Genomic DNA, 26,132 nt, shown 5'->3' on the forward strand with positions numbered 1-26,132 from the left:
TTTAAAAGTAATGATATCATTACTTTTTTTAAACTTATATATATAATATATATATAATATAAAAAAAATCTTTAAACTTCCTGACGGTGGGTGCCCACAATTCAGTGCGGGCGCCCACAACATCGCCAATGCAATGGGTCGTTGGCAATACAGGCCAATGCCTACATAAGGCACCCGGGTCACACAGACACAAGGTATATAACTGAAGCAGAAACAAGGACAGAGAGAAAGGAGAAAAAGAGAGAGAGAGAGAGAGAGAGAGAGAGAGTAGAAAGAGAGAAAATACAGAGAGAGTCTAAGGGTTGGAGTTTGCCTGGAGGTACTACCCAAGGTGCCTTAAAGATTTCCAACGTGCCATGCTACCCAACACAGGAGACAAAAATGTCCATCAAAGAGTCAAAAAAGCTAAGAATTTGTCTATCTCTATTTAATTTGTATTCCACTCCACACATTTCAACTGCATTAATTACATCCACATTTTATTCTGCATTATTCTTCATCTTCCATTTTTCACTGCATTTGCCTGCCCAGGATCTTAAATCCTGTGAAGTAAGGCTAGTTAGCATTTTATATTATTCAGTGCATTTTACTTTATTCGCCTACCCATGGCCATTTGGCTGTGATGTAAGGCTAGATAACTTTTTTTCTTTATTTCTACCTGCCCGGCCCACATGGGTTATGTGAAGCACAGCCAAATATAAATGTCGAAATTCCATTAAACCTCCAAAAATTGCAAATCCTGTGAAGTAGAGACCGCACATTATGCGGGCGGAAAAGGATACTTAAACCCTTCCTTTTCCATCACCGAGGCTCTAACTCAAAATCTACGGTCGCAGACTAACCACGGGAGTCACTTGAGTTAGAAAATCGTGAGACTTCCTAATTCCTAAGTGATTCTACGGTTCGTAGCGGGCCGTAGATTTTATGCTTTATTCGGCTAATGGCGACTCCAAATCAAATGCATTTTTACACCAGAGTCAATAGCACACATCGCTCACAATAACAAAATCAATACGAAAGCCAACAAAGCGAAGGCATCGCCATGCTCATGGGTGCGTGGGGGGAGGTGTTCACAACAGTAAATAAATAAATAACTCATAGGAATTATGCATTTTGTAAAATCCATCATATTTTTCTATTATTTTAATTAAAATTATTAAGTATCGTCTAGCTTATGCTATACACTATGTAGCTCACGCTACATGCTATAAAGTGCCAAACGCTACACTATATGCTACCATGAACACATCCCACCACAAAAGGAGTAGCAATCCTTTTGTTTCCTTTCCCCAAGGAGAAGAGATACCCCCACGAAATAGATGTTCCACAAAAGACACCGCTTTCCACAACACGGAAAGGTGGTAAAGGGAAGAATGTTTCAGTCTCTAACCAAAGTTTTCCTTCCTCAGAACCGATTCTACAAAGCCATTTCCCCAAAAGGGTCGTATTCACAGATTCTAACTCCTCAACACCTACTCCCTCTTCCGCAATCGGATTGCAAACCTCTTTCCAATTGACAAGATGGAACTTCTTCTTGGATTCGATGCCTTGCCACAAGAAATCCCAGCTTAATCTCTCTAATATATCAAGAACCGAATTTGGACATTTGAATAGAGACAAAGTATATCAGCATATTAGAAAAAGCTGCCTTAATGAGCGTTAGCCTAGCTCCAAAGATAAAAATCTCCTCTTCCAGCTAGGTAGCTTCCTTTCAATTCTCTCAATCACCTTGTCCCAAAGATGCCGCGCAAGTTTCCCAATGCATAAAGGCAAACTAAGATAAGACAAAGGAATGGACCTAGTTTTGCATCCAAACACCTCCGCTAAAATAGATAGCTCTTCCTTGCTCACCTGAATGCCAAGCATTTCACTTTTAGCAATGTTGATAGCGACGCCCAATGCCACTTCAAAACATACAATAACTTTCTGAAGGTTATCCATGGCTTCCACATTCGCATCACAGAACAAAAGTGTCGTTTGCATATTAGAGATGACTTAAATGGGTTCCTCCATCTTTAATCTCGAAACCTTTAACTAAACCAACATCCTTCCCCTTATAAAGCAAAGGCTAAGGGCCTCTCCAACCACCATGAACAAGTAGGGGAAGAGAGATCGCCTTGACGGATGCCCGCAAAGGCTTTGAAATACCCCTTAGGAGAGCCATTGATAAGAATAGAATAGGAAGCCGACTAAACACAGGCTCGCATCATACCTCTCCATTTGGGCCCAAAACCCATTTTGAGAAGTATGTAATTGAGGAAGTCCTAGTCGACATGATCATAGGCTTTTTCAATATCCAACTTGCAAACCACTCCCTCTTCCTAGATCTGTTTCTTGAGTCGATGCATTCATGAGCTATCAAAGCATTGTCTAAAATCTACCTTCCTACGACAAAAGCTCATTGATTCTCAGAAATAACATCACTCAACACATTTCGAAACCGGATCGCCAAAACTTTAGCTAGAATTTTATATGGGCTGCCAATCAAGTAATGGGTCTAAAGTCTTTGATTACATCCGCGCCTTCGATCTTAGGAATAAGGGCAATAAAGGTTGCCCCTAACTCATTAGATAATTGGCTTCACTCATAGAATTTGGAAATGAAGTCCATAATATCCGATTTGACGATGTCCCAGTAAGCCCTGAAGGACATTATCAAAAAACCATCTAGGCCTGGCGCCTTATCCCTGCACATTAGATCCAAAGCCGCTTTTACTTCTTTCTCCGTAATAGGAGATTCAAGAGATCTACCAGCCTCTTCCGATAATTTCAGGAACTCCAAATTATCCAGCTGCAGCCAATTCCAATTTTTTTAACATAAGAGTTCTTATAAAAAGATACAACTGCCTCACAAATGACCTCCTTGTCTGATGTGAACAAGCCATTGACCAACATACTAGAAATGTGGTTTCCCCGAGCCCTAGCAATAACTACACTATGAAAAAATCAAGTGTTTTTGTCCCCCCTCTATAACCCAAAGGGCTCTTGAACGCTATCTCCACCGAATCTCTTCTTCTTTGATGTAAGAGGTCTCTTCTCTCATGATCTTCAAAGGAGAGATGCCTAGATTCCTCTTTACTGTCCAGATTGTTAAACTCTATCAACACCACATCGAACTCAGCCTCCCTAACACCCAGAACCTCTTTTTTCACAACTTAATTTTCTCTTTTAGCATCCTGAGTTTCTTTGACAAACGAAAGCCCGCAAATCCATCGACCTGATAGGATCCCCACCACTCCTCAGTCTACTTATAGAAACCTTTGAATCTTTGATCTCCATCTAGGCGAACTCAAATCTAAACGGTTTGGGACTCCAATCATCTAGAGACACCTCAAGAAGAATGGGGCGCTGATTGGAAGTAGGTTTGGGAAGGCCCCATTGTGCCATGAGCAAAAACATCTCCAACCAATCTGAGCAAACTAAAAATGTCCAACCCAGAGAGGATTGGGTGTTCTTGACCATTCAACCATGTGTACTTAGCGTCCCCCAATGGAAGGTCCACCAGCTCATTTTTATCCACCTAGGTAGAGAAGTTCTTCATGTTGGTCGTGACATGGCTCCCATTAGATTTCTCATGGCAAAAGCAAACCTCATTAAAGTCCCCTTCAACACACCATGGAAGGGACTAGCGCTGTCTAACATTGTCGAGCTCCATCCAGAGATGTTCGCGTTGGTCTACAGCCATAAACAGATGAAAACAACCACAGCCATCCTGTACTGATCTCACAGAGAACCACCGACGCAGAAAACCTGCCCGACACACTGTCCACCTTCTTCCAAACATTGGAATTCCAAGTCAAAAGGATACCGCTAGCAGAACCCACCGCGTCAACAGTAATCCATTCCTTGTTTTTAATACCCCACACTGCATCAACAGTGGCTTTGTCCATACTTTGCAACTTAGATTCTTGAAGCATGACGACGTTAGCTTTCACCTCCTTGCAAAGCTTCCTGACCTGAGCCATTTTGTTCTTGCATCCTAGTCCCCGAATATTCCATGAAACAACAATCATCAGAAACCAGCCTTACCTGTTCTGACCCTCTTGCCTCCATTAGATTTGGTTGTTGCAGTGTAGTTGATAGAACATTCCAAACTAAGAAGCTCGTGCCAACCCTATGGAGACTTTTTTGGATTTGAGAGCTTGGATATCGTGAATTCTCTCTTTAATCTATAATTTGACATGGTATTAGAGCATCTTTGTTTCTAATCTAATCCGCCATTCTCCCTTCTAGTTCTATCCTATATTTCTTTTTCCTTCATTTCTTTTTTGTCTCCCTCAACTAAGAAACCTAAGGTTTCTTTTCTTTTTGTCATGTCAGGTCTTTATAATGATCCATGCATGAGAAGGGGATGAAGTGTCCGTGATCATCACCTCTCATGTGTGGGACATATGGGTTGATTGCCTTTGTCCGATATTCTATTCATGATCATCGACCTCATGATTGTTAAGAATGTGTGGACGTGTGTACTAGTTACGCTCTTCAAGTGTGATGTGCATACCATGTGAAGCAATATGGGCATTCATTGGACGCAAAAGGTCAGCCTGTGTTCGTATAAACTTGCGGTATATATTTTAGTCCCTTGTCCTAGATGGAACAGAATAGTGATTCGAGAACTGGATTCATAAATCCATCTTATTTTAGGAGTTCAAATAATTGCTGTTAAATTAAATGGAACAAACTATCTTCGATGGTCCAAATCCATCCAAGTATTTTAACTGCAAGGGAAAATTAAAATACTTGACCACTGAAAAGCTTGATGAGAATGCTAGTACATTTGATCAATGAATATAGGAGAATGCTCAAATTATGACGTGGTTGTGGAATAGTATAAAACCTTCCATTAATACAAATTAGTGTTTTTGGATATTATAAAAGTGCAGGATGCATCATAAGAGATATATTAATCCGACAAAAACATATCTCAAACATATCAACTGTTTGAAGAAATATTTAAGCTACAACAATGAGATAAATAATTAGGTGAATACTATTCAAAACTTAAAGGACAACAGGAGGAGCTGAATGTGTATTAACCCCTCACACTACTAATTTAGAGAAGCAATTTCGACAACAAGAGAGTTCAGCATGGCCAATTTGTTATCCTGGATTAAAACGTGAACATGAACCGGTTCATGCATTAGATTTTGGGTGGCAAGGATGTGTCATCTCTAAATGAAGTGTCCCACCTCCAACATGTACTCTTGGCTCTATAAGTGGAGCCAATGACAACTTTGCTTTAGCATCCTTTACTGGTTGAGGTTGATGCAATGGTCGTAGTAGCAGAGGCAATCAAGGTGGTCATGGTGAAGTACGAAAAGGTCATGGACCTATGAAGTGCAACCACTATGGGCTTACAAATCATTTTTTTGAAAAATGCCAACATCTTCATAGGAAGCCAGCATGGGCTAATTAGGCATCTCACATTGGAAAGAGCAGTGGATCTCGTCTGGCTAGTTCTACGTATACAACTCAATAGCCATGCATGTCGAGAGAGACGGTTTCACTTACTCAAGAAAAGTATTCCAAGTTACTAAAAAATCTACAAAATCAACATATTCCTGCTACTTGTGCTACTATTTCTGCTCCTACAGCTACATTCATGACCTCAGGTATGGCCCGTTTATGATCCAAGTTCCTTTCTCCATGGGTCATTAACTCTAGAGCATTTGACCACATGATAGGTGAGTCTAATACGTTCTCCTCCATTGCAAGTTCATCTGTCACTTTGGTAGATGGTACTCAGTTCAAAGAATGTAGAATGGGTGTTGTTCATCCGAGTTCTTCCTCCTCACTGTCATTTGTCCTTTATGTCCCTAAATTTCCTTTCTTTTTTTAAAACTTTTTATCTGTTAGCCAGTTTACCAAATCTGTTAACTGCTCTACGACCTTTTATCATCCGCATTGTGTTTTCCAAGATATAAAGATGAAGAAGAAGATTAGTGGAGGGCCTAAACATGATGGATTGTGCTATCTTAACCATAAAGTTGCTGGCTATCTTAACCATGATGGATTGTGCTATCTTAACCATAAAGTTGCTGGCACAGCAACAAGAAGAACATCTCTCCTTATCAATGAAACTACCGTCTCAGTTACCCATCCTTAAATATTATCAAATACCTTTTTCCTTATGATTTGTGTCAAATCTAGAGTATGAAGTATGAGCATGGTAATCATCGTTGTGTTCTTTTTCCACCACATATGGAAAAGCATAGTTCAATTTCTTTTTCTTTACTTCATTCAGATGTTGGGGACCAGTTAAAATTTCCAATAGGTTAAAGTATAAATTGATGTTTTTTACAAATGACTTGGATCTATTTACTGAGAGACAGATCTAAATTATTCTTTATTTTTAAGACATTTCACATGGAAGTACAAATCCAGTTTAACTCAAAAGTGTATATGTTCATTCAGATAATGCCAAAAAATATGCCATAACCTTTTAGTCAATATTTTTATGAAACAGATATATTGCATCAAACATCATGTGCCTATGCCTCACAACAAAGCCGTGTTGCAAACTGGGAAAAATATCACCTACTTTAGGTGACTCGTGCTTTATCAATTCAGATGAATGTTTCCAAAAGTTTTAGGAGTAATGCAATACTCACAGCATATTTTCTGATAAATCGAATGCCCTTGACTATTTTAATGGGTAATTACCCTTGTGAAGTTTTACTCTAAAACACTCTATTGTTTTCTTCACCTCCAAAGTTTTTGGATGTGTATGCTTTGTTCATCAATTGAAGTCGAGCTATGATAATCTTTTAAAAGTAAAAAACAGACCATAGAGCCATTAAATGTATTTTTCTTAAGTACTCTCAAAACACAGGTTATCATTGTTACAATCCTCTTCGAAGACAATATGTGTCGCTTTATGTAGAAATTGTGCCAATACCAATCACAGTTGAGGAAGATATAATCAAATCTCCTCCCTCTACTGACTCCTCCATTCCCACTGTGCCTTAACTAAAAGTTACAACAAAAATAGACAGATAATGTGGCCAATCATGATGTGCCATCAAACATATCCTCTTTCAAACCTAGTGATCCAGTGACTTCTCTAGATAGGTATGATGTTCCTATTGCCTTGAGAAAAGGTAAGCGTGCATGTACTATTGATTACCCTATCTCCAATTATATGTATTTTCAATCCTTATCTCCCACTTTCAATAGATTTTCCTATCCTTGTTCTCTCATTCTACCGATACGGGCGTAACGGGCCGTTACGGGCCCGTTAACTTTTTTTTTTAGCTCTGTTTTTGCTGTTTTTTTGAAACCTCTTGCTTCCAAACTGTTTCTAACTCCTTCTACTACTAATTTCGACCAACCTTAGCTAGGTATTTGATAGAAAAACACATTATATTATAGATTTTTTTGAATCAAAGCTCGGTGGGCCATTTTTCAGAAATTCGTCAAAAATAGGTATTTATACTTTTTTTAATATATTTTGCTGTTTTAATCATGTCATATGATGTGTTAATCATAGTAGAACATGTTAATGTGCATTTTACAGATTTGGGGTGCCATTTAATATTTTTTTCTATTTACGCATGAATTTTGGCCCCTTTTTTTAAAATTCGAAAAATCAGTTTTTAATGGTTGTTTTGAGGTTTTAATCATGCCATTTGATGTATTAATCATAGTAGAACATGTTAATGTGCATTTTACAGATTTGGGGTGCCATTTTATATTTTTTTAATATTTTTTTCTATTTACGCATTTATTTTGGCCCTTTTTTGAAAATTATAAAAACAATTTTTAAATGATTCTTTTGCTGTTTTAATGATGTCATATGATGTGTTAATCATAGTAGAACATGTTAATGTGCATTTTACAGATTTGGGGTTCCATTTTATATATTTTTTATATTTTTTTCTATTTACGCATTTATTTTGGCCCTTTTTTTTAAAAATAGAAAATTCTATTTTTAATGTTTCTGTTGCTGTTTTAATGAGGACATATGATGTGTTAATCATAGTAGAACATGTTAATATGCATTTTACAGATTTGGGGTGCCATCTTATATTTTTTTCTATTTACGCATTTATTTCGGCCATTTTTTTGAAAATTCGAAAAATCATTTTTTAATGATTCTTTTGCTGTTTTAATGATGCCATATGATGTGTTAATCATAGTAGAACATGTTAATGTGCATTTTACATATTTGGGGTGCCATTTTATATTTTTATTTTTATTTTTTTCTATTTACGCATTTATTTCGGCCCTTTTTTTGAAAATTCGAAAAATCATTTTTTAATGATTCTTTTGCTGTTTTAATGATGCCATATGATGTGTTAATCATAGTAGAACATGTTAATGTGCATTTTACATATTTGGGGTGCCATTTTATATTTTTTTTCTATTTACGCATGAATTTTGGCCCTCAAAAATAATTGCAAACACCTAAATGTAAGATATTTTCATATTACATTCATTCTAATATATCTATCATTGATAGTAGATAGTTAGAAAATTAAATATATGAAATTTGTAGTCAAATTCAGGTTATCTGGTTCATAAATTCATCAGACTGTCCGATACAACTTCTCACCAAAGAGTGGACCGTTTCACCACCATAAACATGTTCCAATTTATAAATGAATGTATATTTGGAATGCTTAGAATATTCCGGATTTAATCCATATTTTTTCATATTTTTTTGGCAAAAAAAATAAATTGCACTGTTACACCCCCGTATCGCCGTTACGCCCCGTATCCGTATCGGTTTTGGAGGTCACCGTTACGCCAACCGATACCGATACGGGACACCTTGGTGCATGTACTATTGATTACCCTATCTCCAATTATATGTATTTTCAATCCTTATCTCCCACTTTCAATAGATTTTCCTATCCTTGTTCTCTCATTCTATTCTTAAGTCATACCAAGAAACATTGTTACATCATGGGTGGAAGCAGGCAATTGAAGAAGTTGCTCCTTATCAAAACGATATGTAAAAACTCACCAATATACCTACCGATAAACTATTGTTGGTTGCAAGTGGATATACACAATTAAGTTTCACCCTAATGGTACAGTTGAACGTTTTGACGGCTCACTTGTTTATGAAGGGATATACTCAAACCCTTCTTAGTGTGGATTATACTAAAACTTTCTCTCATGTTGCCAAGTTGAACTATATTCATGTTATCCTCTCCATGGCCATTAAACATAGCTAGCCCCTCTTCCACCCGAATGTCAAAAACACCCTTCTTCATGGTGATCTTGTAGAGGAGGTCCAGATAAAGTAACCACATGGGTTTGTTACTCTAGAGAAGTCAGAAAAGGTGTTTAAACTGAATAAGGCAATTTATGAGGTGAAGTAATCACCACATGCATGGTTTGACAAATTCAGTAAGGTTGCATTGAACTATAACTTTGTTCAAAATTATGTTGATCATTCCATCTTTGTACGGAAAGAAACCTTAAATCTTATTGTGATAATGGTGTATGTTGATGATATTATTGTTACAGGGAGTGACAATAGGGGGATTAAGGAGCTTATGAGTCCTTAAAGCATTTTTTAACAAAAGATATTAGTCATCTTTGATACTTTCTTAGTATAGAAGTTGAAATATCCTAAGAAGGAATTAATCTGTCTCAACAAAAATATGTTCCGGATCTGCTCACGAAGACAGGTCTTATTGGCACTAAGCCAATTAATTCACCAATGGATCTGAATCACAAACTACTTAGTGATTAAGGAGAAGCATTTGAAGACCTAGGGAGATATAAAAGATTGGTTGGGAAACTCATCTACTTAACTATCACTTGGTCAGACACATCGTATGATGTGAGTTGGTAAGACAGTTTATGAGGTCTCTAAGGGTACCTCACATGGATGTAGTTATTTTATAATAATCAGGTAGCATCCCACATTACAAACAATTTGGTCTATCATGAGAGAACTAAACATATTAAAGTCGATTGCCACATACCCAAGAGGGAATCCATTAGAAAAACCTTTACGCCATATGTCTGGTCCCAGGATCAGCTGGTTGATCCAATCACTAAGGCCCTTGGTCACAGTCAATCTACACACATAAACTCCAAGCATCATCAACAATATCTATACTCCAGCTTGAGGGGGAGTGTCCATGGATATGGAGATGTGGGCCACAACACCATATGGCCCACCTACACTTTGTTTTTAGTTATCTCTTCTTGTTATTAGTTTTTTATTTATGTCTGGGATGTTAGGGTATATTTGTTTTTGTTTATTAGGGGTGTTTTTGCCTATTAACTATATTAATATAAAAGGGGGAGGGTGGACGTCCAAGCCCAACTCACCTTTCCTCTCTTCTCCCAATCTTCTTTTCTCTCTTTTCTTCTCCTCTTCTCCTCTCTCTAACCTACAATTTGACATACCCCTTTAAGGTGGAGTGGGTTATGCCACAATAAATGATCGTGTAGCATAAGGGTGGCAGAGGCAACAAGGCTAGGTAAGTGAGTGGGTTCATGCAATAAAAATAGTAAAGGATGTCCACAAATATTTATAGGGGCGTTTGGGCTTCTTTGTTGTAGTTTTTGCTTGTTTAGGGATGACAACCTGTCATCTTTTCTAAGCTCTTTGCTTTTTCGATAAATTCTCAGAATCCTTCCCAAAAAAAAAATCATCACCGTCATCATCCAAGCCTTATTCCAATTAGTTGTAGTTAGTTATACAAATCCTGTTTCATCATCCCACCCTATTAAGGAACAAAATCTCAGTTAAACCATAGGGTATTAACTCTATTCTTACCATCTCCATCCATATCCTTTTGGACTTTCCCCTTGCCCTTTAGAGCCTTTAACTTGAACCAACTTGTTCCTAACCAGTGTAGTTCTTTTGTCTCCATTGCACATGGCCAAACCATCTATAGACTACTTCCCCTCATCTTATTACCTATCGGTGATACTCCTAAGTCCCCTCAAATGTATTCATTTCTAATTCCATCCTTGTTGTGTCATTCATCCATCCCAACATCCATATTTCAAAAAAAAGAGGGGGGGGGGGATGCATTTCAACTACCTATAAAATTGTTTTTCCCTGACAACCCAACATTCTATACCACAAAGCATGGCTGGTCTTATAGCTACCCTATAAAACCTCCCCTTCAATTTGATTGGGATGCTGCAATCACACAAAACGCTTGAGGCACATCTCCCTCTCATTATATTTGCACCAAATTAGATTGATTAATCATGATATTTCATGATACTTGGTGCAAACAAAAGCACTCTTAAAGAAGTTGAATTATCTGTGTCCGCAAATAAATAGGATACTGAAAAAGAGGATAAAAATAAAGCCATAAAGATACCTTTAAGAGTTATGTAGAAGTGAATGGAAATAGGAAAGAGAAAGAAAGAGGATGGGAAAGAGAGTGACGAGGGAATAACTAAGGTTGTACGTCCCCACTCTCTACCTTTTTATATCAAGTCAAAAAACGTTTTAAAAAATGCCAAAAATACTCTCACCTACTTACAAATTACAATATGACATGTGCATATTGTGTACACCTAATAAACTAAATAAGGGGAGACATTGACAAAACTAAAGACTAGGTGGCCATACAACTATACGACTCCTTATTACAGTCATCTATTGTATGGCACTCCCCCTCAAGCTGGAACATAGATGTTGTCAATGCGTAGCTTGGAATAAACACATGTAGACAGATTGCAACCAAGAACTTTAGTAAACACATTAGTGAGTTGATCTTAATATTGATTATACAACATAGAAATTTCACCAATAGAAATCTTCTCACGTATGAAATGATAATCGACTTCAATATGCTTAGTTCTCTCATGATAAACTGGAATATTTGTAATATAAGTTTCTAGATTATTGCAAAATAATTGCATTTGTAGGAACACTGCAAAACCCATTTCCTACAATAGTTTCTTAATCCACACGAACTCACAAATGGCATTAGCCATCACCCTATATTCTACTTCAGCACTTTGCTTTTTATTTTCCACGTGATCAAATTCCCTTCCACAAATGTGCAGTACCAAGTAGTAGATTGCCTATTAGTTAGGGCCTACCCAATCTACATCAAAATACCTTGTAACTTGAAAAAGATAGTTCCTTTTATATAAAATTCCTTGACTAGGTGCTCCTTTAAGATATCACAAAATCTAAACAACCACGTCTATATAAGGCACTCAATGAGAACTAATAAACTGACTTACCACACTAACAGTATATAAATATCTGGCCTAATGATTGTTGGGTAGATAAGTTTTCCGAGTAATCTTTCATACCTTCCTGGGTCATACTTCATTGATGTATCAACTGGCTTAGTACCAAGAAGACTTGTTTTTATAAGCAAATTCAGAACATATTTCCTTTGAGATAAATTAATCCCTTCCTCTGATTTGACAACTTCTAATCCAAGGAAATATAGAAGATTGTCCAAATCTTCTATTAGGAAGTGATGTTGAAGATACTTCTTAACATTCCCAATTCTTTACTATTCATTCCCTATAACCACAATGTCATTCACATGTACTACGAATACAATCACACAAGAGAAGCCTTGAATGAAGGCAGAATGATCAGCATGAATTTGAAAAAAAAAAAATCATAGGCTAAACACCACCTCACTGAATTTATCAAAACATGCACGAGATGACTACTTTAACCCATAAATCACCTTTCTTAATTTACAAACCTTATCTAAATCCCCCTGAACAACAAACCCAAGTGTTTCCTCCATATAGACCTCCTCTGTGAGATCACCATGAAGAGATGCATTTTTAACATCAAACTAAAATAGGGGTTATACATGATTAACAACAACAAAAAGAATGACACTAATGGAATTAAGCTTGGTAACTTATGAGAGTTTAGGTATAATCAATGCCAAGAGTCTTGAGTGTATCTCTAACAACTAAGCGAGCTTTCAATCATTCAACTATGTCATCAAGCTGAAATTTAACGGTAAACACCCATCACCAATCAATAGTACGTTTACTGGCTAGAAGACTTAGCTCCCAAGTGTCATTTTGATGAAGCACAACCATATGTTCTTCCATAGCATGCTTCCTCTCCTTATGTGATAAGGCTTCCTTGTATGACTTGGGAACAGAATGAGATGACAAAGACAAGGCAAATTTACAAAAGACGAATGACAAACACTAAAAACAAACAAAATTTAAGATAGGGTGGTCAGTACACAGACACTTTACCTTTCCACAAAAAATAGGGAGATCAAATGAATAAGGAGATATGGATGAAGCAATTGCATCAACAAGCTCGTAAGTAGATATGGTGGATGGCACATGCACATCATAGTTGATAGCACTCTCTCCCCATTTTCGTCGTGAGTAGACTTTCGAGTGTGGGCTTAATAGCAGGAATTACCTAACCGGTGGAAGGAAGTAATTGAATAGCGTCTTCTTCAACAGGAATAGGCACAAACACTATGGGATGAGATGGTGAAGCTTCCAAGTCAAGACATCTACCTTCACTTGAGAAGAATGGAGTGGATTCAAAGAAGGTAACATCAGCACAAATAAATTGTCTTCAAAGGAAAAGATTGTAACACCTATAATCCCTTTGCGATATAAAATAACCAAGAAAAATACACTTAATTACCCTAAGGTCTAATTTATCATGTCCCAGCTCTAACTAATGAACAAAGCATATACACCTAAAAACTTTGAGGAATAAAGAAAACAACAGAACACATGGAAACAAAACTGAATGGGCCACTAACCTATAAAGATAGCAGAGGGCATTATATTGATCAAATAGAAATGTTGTTAAATTACCCTAAAAACATTTTGAAACATTCATATGAATTAACAAGGCATGTGTCACCTCAAGCAAATGACGACTTTCTTGTTTTGCAACCCCGTTTTCTTATAAGGTGTGAGCATACAATATTTAATGCAAAATACCATTTTCAGATAAATACAATCTAAAAGAATTGGCTATGTACAACTTAGCATTATCTGAACGACACATACACACTTTGGAGTTAAATTGATTCTATACTTCCATATGAAAAGATCTTTAAAATAGAGAACAATTTAAATGTATCTTTCATTAAATAAAGTCAAATCATTCTTAAAAAATCATCAACAAAAGTAACAAAATACTTTTATCCTAACACACTAAAAACTAAAATAAGTCCTCAAACATCTGAATGGACCAAAGAGAATGGAACTAGACTATAATTTTCCGTACGTGATGGAAAAGCGACTCGATGATGCTTACTTAACTCGCACACTTCGCATTGTAAAGTTGACATAGAGAACACTTTTGAGAATCTTCAAGAATGGATGATCGAGAAAATAATGACATTGGTAAGGAGAGATGTTGTTTTACACCACTACAATTACTTCACAGTCAAGATAGTAAGCCACCATGGTCATGTCCTCCATTAATTTTCTTCTTCGTCTTTAAACCCTAAAAAACATAAAGTGAAGGATTTAAATGAATTTTGTTAGTTTACTAACAGGCATAAAGCTAAAAGGATTTTGTAAGTTTGCTAATACGCATAAGGCTGAAAGGAAATTTAGGCATATAGAAAACAAATGGCAAGAAAGAAATGAACTTTGACGAATAGTACCAATTCCACACACTTTGGACCAAATATTATCAATCAAAATGACCAATGAACTCGATAACAATGTATCAATAGAGGAAAAGGCACTAAACTCACCTGTCATATGGTCAAAAGGTCCAAAGTCAATGATCCATAGAGAACAGGACTTAGACTCTAAAACAAGGCATACCTGAGTTCATGAATGTAGCTATAGAAGTGGAAGTAGTGGCATAGATGGGCTAATTCTTTAATAACTTGGATTACCCATCTTTGGTAAGCATGACACTATGTCACTAAATGTACTTAGTGATTGAGTTGTAAGAGTAGAACTAGCAAAATGAGACCCACTACTCTCTTCAAAATAAGATGCATGATTTGCTCAAGCTGACTTCCCATGAGTGTCCCAGTATTTCTCAACAGTGTGATTTGTAAGCCCACATTAAGTACACTTCTTAAGTCCGCGACCTCCCCCTGCATCCCTACGACCACCTTGATTACATTAATTACTTTTGTCACCTTCTTGATTACCTTAGCGACCATGACCAACACCTTTACCTCACTTAACAAATGATGCCAAAGTAGAATTATCGTTGGCTCCACCTATAGAGCCAAGAGATACACATTAAAGGCAAGCGCAAACTTCATTTAGAGATGGAAAATCCTTGCCACTCAAGATTTACGCACACTGGCTCATATTCTGGTTTCAAGCCATATAAAAATTTAATCACATGAAACTCCTCACATTACTAACGTTTTTTCTCTATATCATTAGTAAATGATTGATACACATTCAGCTCCTCCCACATTCATTTGAGTGTTGAATAACATTCACCATGGGACTTGTCCCCCAGTTAGAATGCAAAATTCTCTTCAAATAACTGAATACATTTCTGGTAACACATCCCACACCTCCTTTGTAGTATCTAGAAACATCACATTTCCACTAACAAATGTTTCTATACCATTCCACAACCATATCATGATCTTAGCATTTTCCTAGATCCACTTATTGTATGTGCTATCACTTTCATCTGATTTCTCCGCAATCAAATATTTTAATTTGCCTCTAGCCATAAAACACACTTAGATTGATTTAGACCACTGGAGTTGATTTCTCCTTTTTGTTTCATAGAGGTTATTTGAACACCTAGAAAATCGGATGGATTTAGAAACCTGGATCTTTGACCACCCCTCATTTCCAATGGAATAAGAAATAAAAGAGAATACCATAGTGCTTACACGAATGAGGACTGACTCTTCAAGATATAAGAACTCTCCAATTGCACGCTCCACACAATGTACCCACCACACTTAACGAAACAATCAGCCCACACGTTCCAACCAGACACAAGAAGAGCAATGATCATGAACAAACCATTCACACTCAAACGCAGATCATTACAAAAGTTTAATTAAAAAAAAAATTTAAAAATTAAAAAAAACCTATGATTCTTAGAGAACTTTCAACACAAGAGAGATGTGAAGAGCAAAGAATGAAGAAGTTATGAGATAGAAGAGAAAAAAGCAGTATAAACCAAAACGAAAACCTCTCTGGTACCATGCAAATTTATGGAAAAGTGGAAGGAAATAGAAAAGATAGGAAAGAGAGAATGACGAGAGAAAAATTAGGATTGTACAACCCTAATCTCTCCCTTTTTTATATTAAGACAAAAAAAAAAAAAAAAAAAAAAAAATGCCAAAAATACCCCGCACCTACTTACAATACGATGTGTATATTAAATGCACCTAATAAACTAAACAAAGGGTCATATGGACAAAACAAAAGGCCTGGGTGGGGCTTACAACTATATGACCCCTTATTATAGTCATCTAGGTGGGCCATAGAATATTACGGCCACATCCACAATTATTAATAATACTCATAATAAGAGATTAAACGAAAGCCATAAAGGTACCTATAATAAAGAGAATTATCCCATTGAAGTTTCCCATGTTTACAAATAATCAAGTTCACACTTCCTAGATTGGTTTTATCCCATAGGAAACCACATTTCTTCTCTATGAATGTAATCAATCTAGAGTTATGGACATCTTCCAATCAAAAAGTTTGAAAATTCTAAGTATGTATATCAAGAGTATCTTTTGTTTACTGTAGGTAGGTGTGTGTGTGTGTGTGTAGAGAGAGAGAGAGAGAGAGAGAGAGAGAGAGAGAGAGAGAGAGAGAATTTCCCTAAAGCATGTAAAGAACCGCTAGAATTGTCTTCATCTCCTTCATTTCCCTTACTTATCACAAGGCAAATGTCAAATTGTTGGACATTATCTTCACCCATTGTACTTGGTTGCATGCATATTCCAATTTGCCACTCATTTGATAACAAAAAAAAAAAGGCCAAAAGCCAAAGCAAGATTAAATGCAGAGGCAGTGCGGCAACAATAACTAGAAAATAAACCAAGGGGACATAAAACACCCACGAATCACGAAATATCAGAAGTAGCAGCAGCATCCAAGCAGAAAATTCATGCATCTATTACTCAAACCAACAAAAGCTGATTGTCAGGACACTAGGTATAATCAAGACAGCTTTCATTCCTATGAAATGTGTCCATATACACTTCCATAGAATCTAAAACAAAATTTCCCAAGAATTAATGCAAGTGGTCTCTTCTCTAATAAAATCACAGTACGGAAATTTAGAGTTGATCCACAGTTCCATTAGAGATGATTCCGAATATAATTTCAAATTGCTCCCATTGAAAAGATTACCACAAGCATTTGTACCTACAAAACTAAACATTGCATGCTTTTTCTACTCATGAAAATGCTTTTTTATGTTGACATTATCTAATTGCTAAATAGAGAACAGGAAATAGGAATAGATCCAAGAGAAATGTGATGGCTATTCGTGAGAGTGGGATTTTCAAATCCTACTCTTCCAATACACAGCAATGTGGCACGAATGATCCAGATCCAGGTTTTTCATCAGGTGGATCCTGTACTGCAGGTTTCATGGCCTAAAATCAGGCCATTCAGCAGTTGGGCCATATATGGGAAAAAAAAAACAAAAAAACAAAAAAACAAAAAAACAAAAACAAAAAAAAAAAAAAAAAAAAAATCACGGTTGAACACAATTGGCCAACTGTCCACATTCAACATACATGTCTGCCTCATCTTATGAGCAGGCCAGCTTGATCACGGACATGCCACAGCAGATGCACCTCGTTTTGACCCAATGAACGACCCAAGGCTTCCATACACATGACTGAGTAAGATTCAAATCCTACTTTGACTAATAGCCACACATACCGCAATGTATACAAATATTGGATTGAAACCCAAAATTCAAATTCAAACATATCCAAAGCCACACCCACCGGTACTTGAAGCCCAATTTCTTGAATGCTCTCCATAAGCTCCTTCACCTTCTCAGGATCATTAGCTCTCGTACGCATAAGTGGCCTCCGTATCTTATCAAGCGGAATTTCGAGAACTAAGGGCCCCCCAGATTTGGGGTTGCTGAAAGGGACACCTGAAACAAACAAGAACCCATCAAATTTCAATCAAAGCCCTATAAACCGATCAACTAAAATAGCTAAAATGAATCCTTTAAACAACAAAATTGCTAAAAAATCAACAAAAATCACACCAAAACCAACAAACAAAACAGAGTTGGAGAGACTAAGAGAGAGGGAATTTGATGTGTGCACCATACGCAACACCTCTTATAACATGGACCAGAAAAACAGCACGCCAAGCATCCAATGATCCCGAGAAATCGTCTGGTGGCCCTGACACCACGGGCCATAGTCCAAACTATCGAATTGGATTAAGCAATCCCAGCCATTCAAATGGAGGACATTTTTTCATCGAAAATAAACCATTATGGACATTCTCTTTTATATCCATTACAAGGGAAACTTAACAACATTTGATAACTGAGATCTTTTTTATCCAAACGCATCTGCAGTAGGGGCCACAAGAAGAAATGGATGGATTACCGAACTGGTGTATCAAGCGTCAGATTTTTAGTGGGAGGCTGAGAACACATGGTAAGTAGCCAGTGCCCCATTGCACTATTTAATTGTCAAATATCATGAACTTTTCCACTAAACCTTGGCATCCCCACTCAGAAACTCATCGTTCGTCAGTGAAAATCCTACAAATGCTGAAGAATTAGAGTTGCTGAGATAGAAGAAAGATGCAGGTTTTTCACTACAGATAACACTGAATTCCTTATCTGGAGCTTAGCAATCAGATTACAAAAACGACACAATGCTCCTTGATTCAGACCATTCACTGGATGGGCCACACCATGGATGATCTACCTACCACAGATTAGATACATTGGACAGTCCTACCATCAGATTGGTGGACTTTTCCCGTCCAATTGCCTGTCGACAGCCGCACGCATTGAGGTCTCCCGATCGGGAAAATCTTTACGCTTCGACCAATCCACGGTGGGGCCCACCAATGAATGGCACAGTCATGGAATATCCTTCCACGCGTCCAAATTTTGTGGGAGCTCGTGATCAAAAAAATTAAAAATTAAAAATTAAAAACAAAGAAGCAGCAGCACGACAAGCAGCAGATAGTCAAGCGAAATCGCAGTCCGCCAGCTCGGTCATGCTGATAACTGCAAAACCCACTTCATGATCTGGGTCCACCATGGTAATAGGCCATGAACGGTCCTCTTTTTAGGCAAAGAAAATCCAAACCATTCTAAAAGCTAGGATCATCCGTAGCAAACCATAATTAATCCATGGCCTATCCATAGTCGGACCTACATCTTTAACGGTTCCGATCATTCATAAACATGGCCCTACCAAAGGACTACGAATTCCCATCAGTAGTCCGCGGGACTACATGACCAGGACAGTTTTTATACTAAAAATAAGAAGAACCCATCATTTGTTAGTGAAAATCCTCCACACCCAGAAAAAATTTCAGAGACTGAAATACATCCATCAGCTCCGACAGAAGATTACAACAACCCAAATAGAGAGAGAGAGAGAGAGAGAGAGAGAGAGAGAGAGAGAGGGAGAGGGAGACAACCGTTTGAAGAAGAAGAAGCAGTGGCGCGCAGTGAGAATTTCTTGAAGTTGAATTCCTTGAAGGTGTATTGAAGATTCAAAGATACACTCGCCATCCCTCTCTCTCTCTCTCTCTCTCTCTCTTTCAGCTCGCGCGAGAAGAAGAAAGGGAATTGGAGGGGAGGAGGTATGTGATACTGATACGTGTCACGCATCTTTACACGATATACACGTGTTTTGAATTCTCACCAGTGGGGCCCATGTTAGATAATCCAGACCATTTATCTATTTTATTCCATTGTGGATGGAATATGGTACAAAAATTTCTTTCATATTACAATCTAAACCTATTTAATTGTGGCCCACATATAGACGGCTAGAATTTTTTTTCCAAAATCAACTTAAAAAGATCCTAATGCTGAGAAATGTTCGAGTGGAATCAATGCATGGACACCTATCTGGACCGTCTGTTATGTTCAGTCCACCTTTTTCCAGAATTTCCAGTATCTGTGACCATAAACATCGGTAACCGGACAATCTTGTCCATCCATTTTTGCAAACCACTTACTTTACGGTTTGAGTCATCAGATCAGTATAATTTTATCAAGGCCGTCCATGAATAGTCCACTGGATTTAATGGACGGTCCAGATAAGATATGTGTATGCCAACAAGTCCAAATTAAACTAGGTGCATGAAAATGCTTCCGTACATATAGCTCACTATATCGTTTATCGCTGATATTTGTTTCTGAGATCTTCTAACCTAAAATAATTTTAAGGTAGATCAATGGTTTGGATTACTGGAATATGGACCCCACTTGTGAGAATTATAAACGCGTGTGTATTGTAGGAATACACGAGCCACGCGTCACCAGTTCTTCGAGCTGTTATCCGGAGAAATTTACGACTGTGGACACCACCTTTTATCCATTGGATATTCTTGAAACAATACAAACTTAACCTACTAACTTAGACCTCCCCGTACGGATGACAAATTCCAGGACGAAAATACCCCTCCTTTTCACATAAACGGATTGGCTACTCCACCTGCCAACCGCCAATGGCGGATCATCGTGGTCTGTGGGCCCCACCATGATTTATGCTTTTCATCCATGCTGTCCATATATTTTTCCGGATCATCTTATGGTATGAGACAAAAAATGAGGTATATCCAAATCTTAAGTGTACCAGTACAGGAAACAGTGTTGAATGAGTGTCAACCATTAGAAATCCTCCCCATCTAAGTCAGGGCCCACTGTGATGTTTGTGAGAAATCCTCCCCATCTAAGTTCATTCATAGGGTCACAAAGGCCTGGATGAAGAGGAAAAACAAATTTCATAATGATCCAAAACTTCATTAACCCCCAAAAGGGTTTCAATGGTAGACGTTAAGTTCCTCACTGCCTTTTACAGTGTGGTCCACTTGATAGTTAGATCCATCTTATTTTTTTTCCTCAAGCCTTAGTATGAGCTCACCAAATAGATGAACGGTTTGGATATAACACAGACATTATGATGGGACCCACGAAAGCAACCTAGCAAAAAAAAAAAAAAAAGGCACAAACAGCCGCCACGTGGCTGTCTGGTTTTTTTTTAAAAAAAAAAAAAATCAACAGAGAGAACTTTTTCTCTCCTACATTTTTCCTTAATACATAATTATGTAAATATGTATATATAAGTATATAAAAATAGTTTTCTATCTTTTAATTCATTTCATTGTCTATTTATTAAGCAAGTATATCTCTTAAATTAGAATGTTTTTTTTTTCTTTTTTTCACACGTGCATACACACCCCCATGCACTCACACTAATGAAATTTCACCACGTACGGATACTCGAACGCTTCACCGGGTGTTGAAACTCCTAAGAGTCTACCACCCGAGTAAGAGTAAGAATCCTAAACTAGGGGGGCAAGCATTAAAATTTGCAGGGCAAGCATGTAAATGGTGGAAAGCATTATGCTCATTGTTGGGCCCACTATGGTTTCATTGGTGGAAATCATTATGCCCATTGTTTCCCGTGGTATGATCCACTTGATCTTTTGATATGCTTCAATTTGGGGTTAAACCGTTAGAATTAGATGGAAAAACGAATGGATATACCTCATTTTTTGTCTCATACCACAAACTAGGAAATCATCGAGGGAAACATGAAAAGCAGCGGGGAAAACTAAAAAATCAGCGGGGGAAACATGAAAAGCAGTGGGGCAAACTAGAAAATCAGCGGAGGAAACATGAAAAGCAGCGGGGCAAACTAGAAAATCAGCAGAGGAAACATGAAAAGCAGCGGGACAAACTAGAAAAACAGTGGGGCAAACTGAAATATGAGCTGGGCAAACTAGAAAATCAGCGGGGGAAACATGAAAATCAGCGGGAGAAATATGAAAAGTAGCAGGACAAACTAGAAAATCAGTGGGGGAAACATGAAAAGCAGCGGGGTAAACTAGAAAAACAGCGGGCAAACTGAAATATGAGCGGGGTAAACTAGAAAATCAATGGGGAAACATGAAAATCAGCGAGGGAAACATGAAAAGCAGCGGGGCAAACTAGAAAATCAGTGGGAGAAACATGAAAATCAGCAGGGGAAACATGAAAAACAGTCAGGCAAACTAGAAAATCAGCAGAGGAAACATGAAATTGAGCAGGGAAAACTAGAAAATCAATGGGGCAAACTAGAAAATCAGCGGGACAAATTAGAAAATCAACGAGGCAAATATGAAATTAAGCGGGGGAAACTAGAAAATCAGCGGGGCAAACTAGGAAATCAGTAGGGCAAACATGAAATTGAGCAGGGAAAACTAGAAAATCAGCGGGGCAAACATGAAATTGAGTGGTGGAAACTAGAAAATCAGCGGCGAAAACTAGAAAATCAGCAGGGCAAACTAGGAAATCAGCGGGGCAAACTAGGAAATCAGCGGGGTAAACATGAAATTGAGTGGGGCAAACTAGACAATCAGCGGGGCAAACTTAATAGATAATTTCATGGCTTGAGCCGATAAATCTAAACGTATCCAATGTTGAAATGGACCACACCAAATGAAATTTTGAATTGAACTTCTAATGTTGATCATTTCTTAGGGGCCACAAAAGTTTTGGATCATGCTTATAATTATGTTTTCTATTAATCCATGTCTGTATGATCTTATGAATAAGTTTGATAACAAAAAACATCATTATTGGGCCCACTATGGTTTCAATGGTGGAAATCATTATCCCCACTGTTTCCCGTGGTATGATCCACTTGATCTTTTGATATGCTTCAATTTGGGGCTAAACCGCTAAAATTAGATGGAAAAATGGATGGACGATTATAAACCATTCTAAATATAGAAAAAGGGACGCTGATTTTCTGGTTTGCCCCGCTGCTTTTCATGTTTCTCCCATTGATTTTCATGTTTCCCCCGTTGATTTTCTAGTTTGCCCCGCTCATATTTCAGTTTGCCTCGCTGTTTTTCTAGTTTGCCCCGCTGCTTTTCATGTGTCTCCCGTTGATTTTCTAGTTTGCCCCGCTACTTTTCATGTTTTCTCCGCTGACTTTCATGTTTCCCCCGCTTATTTTCTAGTTTGCCCCGCTCATATTTCAGTTTACTCCACTGTTTTCCTAGTTTGCCCTGCTACTTTTTATGTTTCCCCCGCTGATTTTCTAGTTTGCCCCGCTGCTTTTCATTTTCCCCCACTGATTTTCTAGTTTGCCCCGCTGTTTTTCTAGTTTGCCCCGCTCATATTTTAGTTTGCCCCGCTGCTTTTCATGTTTCCCCCGCTGATTTTCTAGTTTGCCCTGCTGCTTTTCATGTTTCCCCCGCTGATTTTCTAGTTTGCCCCGCTGCTTTTCATATTTTCCCTGCTAATTTTCATGTTTCCCCCGCTGATTTTTTAATTTACCCCGCTCATATTTCAGTTTGCCCTGCTATTTTTCTAGTTTGCCCCGCTGCTTTTCATATTTCTCCCGCTAATTTTCTAGTTTACCCTGCTCTTTTTCATGTTTGCCCCGCTCTTTTTCATGCTTGCCTCACTCATTTTCATGTTTGGCCCACTCATTTTCATGTTTGGCCCGCTAATTTTCATGCTTACACTCTCATTTTCATGTTTGCCCTGTTGAATTTCATGTTTGCCCCGCTCATTTTCATGTTTGCATGAAAATCATATATGATACGTTAAGCAAATCATTCTAGTTTGGGTCCTTACTCTTGCTCGGGTGGTAGACTCTTAGGAGTTTCAACACCCGATCGAGCGTTCGAGTATCCATAGGTGATGAAATTCCACTAGTGTGAGTGTGTGGGGGTGTGTAAAAAAAAAAAAAAAATCATTTTAATTTAAGAGATATGCTTGTTGAATACATGGACAAAGAAATGAATTAAAAGATAAAATAATATTTTTATATACTTATATATACATATTTATATAATTATGTATTAGAGAAAAATGTAAGGGAGAAAAAGTTCTCCCAGAAATATTTTTCTATCTTTTAATTCATTTCTTTGTCTATTTATTTTACAAGCATATCTCCTAAACTAGAATGATATACTTAAAGTACCACAAATGATTTTGGGGTAGGAGAAGATAATTTAGCCAATCAATCTCGTTATTTTCCAAGATTCCATCGAGTTGATGGTCGAAAATCCATTTCATTCAATTCATGGTCAATTTCAATCAATTCGCGGTCAAATTGGAAATTCAGCGGGGTAAACATGAAATTGAGCGAGGCAAACATAGGTCTACGTTTAAAAGGACATGTATCAGCAATCTCATGGATCTTAAAACGCGCCAAGCTGCCCCTCAATGGGCATAAACACTACCAGGAAGACACCACCTCATTCACCAACAACACGAAGGCAAATCCGACTCCTCCACTCTTCGACCTTCTTAAAATCCCACGGGCCGAAGCGACCACTCTCCCTACATATAATATTTCACTTATACAAACCAACCAGCTGCCACACCTTCCCATCTAGCCCTCCCAACTTCTGACCATAGGCCATAGTCTGCTGCTATGATCTCACATCCAAGACCCTAAACCAACCTCAGCGACAACACCTCCAAGGGAAGGCCCACCACAACAACACATAGGCAGCATCCACTAGAAGAAGTAGAGAAGATAGACTGAAGCAGAGAATCATGAAATTGAGCAGGGGAAACTAGAAAATCAGCGGGGCAAACTAAGAAATCAACAGGGCAAACTAGGAAATCAGCGGGGCAAACTAGGAAATTAGCGGTGCAAACTAGAAAATCAGCGGAGGAAACATGAAAATCACATTGAATGTATGTAGTATATCCACGCCGTCCATCCGTTTTTCTATCTAATTTTAGTGGTTTAGCCCCAAATTAAAGCATATCAAAAGATCAAGTGGATCACACCACGGGAAACAATGGGCATAATGATTTCCACCGTTGAAACCATAATGGGCCCAACAATGATGTTTGTTTGTTATCAAACCTATTCATAAGATCATACAGACATGGATTAATAGAAAAAACAATTATAAGCTTAATCCAAAACTTCTGTAGCCCCTAAGAAATGATCAACAATAGAAGTTCAATTTAAAATTTCATTTGGTGTGGTCCATTTGAATATTGGATAAGTTTAGATTTATCGGCTCAAGCCATGAAAATATCTGTTAAGTTCGCCCCATTGATTGTCTAGTTTGTCCTGTTGAATTTCATGTTTGCTCTGCTCAATTTCATGTTTGCCCCGCTGATTTCCTAGTTTGCCCCGCTGATTTTCTAGTTTGCCTCGCTGATTTTCTAGTTTGTCCCGCTGATTTTCATGTTTGCCCCACTGACTTCATAGTTTGCCCCGCTGATTTTCTAATTTGCTCCGCTGATTTTCTAATTTGCTTTGCTGATTTTCTAGTTTGCCCCATTGATTTTATAGTTTCCTCCGCTCAATTTCATGTTTACTCCTCTGAATTTCTAGTTTGCCCCCTTTAATTTCATGTATGACTGAAAGTTGGGCGGGTTCAACCCGACCGACTTGTGACCGACCCGACATTGCGTTAGGCTCGGGTAGGATATATCAGGTCCGATCTCAAGCTTGGGCTGTACAAACACCAACCTGATAAAAATTTAGGTTGGGTTTGGGTTGAGGTCTCAGGTTGCCTGACCCAACCCGAACCTAATCAATATATTAGTTACTTATAAATTATAATTGAGTGTGGATTGTATGTGTAGAAGGTACACTAGTGATGTCGAGTCCCATTTGTCCACGTCATTTCCAAGGACTTAAGCTAACGAGATATGTCGGATTTTTCTCTCCCAAATAGACATGTATACACTCGACCAACCTAATCAACCCGTCGAGCCCTCTTGGGTTGGGCTTGGGTTGAGAATTCCCAACCCAAGATTGGGTTGGGTTAGGTCAAGGTTTAGGTATAGGAACCTTGAGTTGGGTTAGGGTTGAGCACCAACTCAAACCAATCGGCCCGACTTTCAACCCTAATTTCATGTTTGCCCTGCTCAATTTCATGTTTTGCCCGCTAAATTTCTAGTTTCCCCCACTCAATTTCATGTTTGCTTCGCTCAGTTTCATGTTTGCCCAGCTGAATTTCCAGTTTGACCGCAAAGTGATTGAAATTGACCATGAACTGAATGAAATGGATTTTCGA

The 26,132-nt window shown here is 37.9% G+C and overlaps 1 protein-coding gene across 2 annotated transcripts in view; it reads right to left on the reverse strand.

Moving 5' to 3' along the window:
- The window catches only part of LOC131221026 (sulfiredoxin, chloroplastic/mitochondrial), a 35,237-nt gene extending 15,547 nt beyond the window's left edge, over positions 1–19,690 (reverse strand). The window contains exons 1-2 of one of the 2 annotated variants that reach the window (XR_009158945.1): positions 19,554–19,690; positions 17,808–18,030 (exon numbers count right to left, since the gene is read on the reverse strand). Coding sequence is in view for 1 of the 2 variants with exons in the window: in XM_058216101.1 (XP_058072084.1) it covers positions 17,876–18,030; positions 19,554–19,647 (249 nt within the window). In the remaining variant the exon portion in view is untranslated. The remainder of the gene's footprint in view (positions 1–17,807; positions 18,031–19,553) is intronic. The other variant, XM_058216101.1, reaches the window with a different exon arrangement.
- Positions 19,691–26,132: the final 6,442 nt, after the last annotated feature.

Source organism: Magnolia sinica, chromosome 12, assembly GCF_029962835.1.
Source record: "Magnolia sinica isolate HGM2019 chromosome 12, MsV1, whole genome shotgun sequence".
Classification (NCBI taxonomy): domain Eukaryota; kingdom Viridiplantae; phylum Streptophyta; class Magnoliopsida; order Magnoliales; family Magnoliaceae; genus Magnolia; species Magnolia sinica.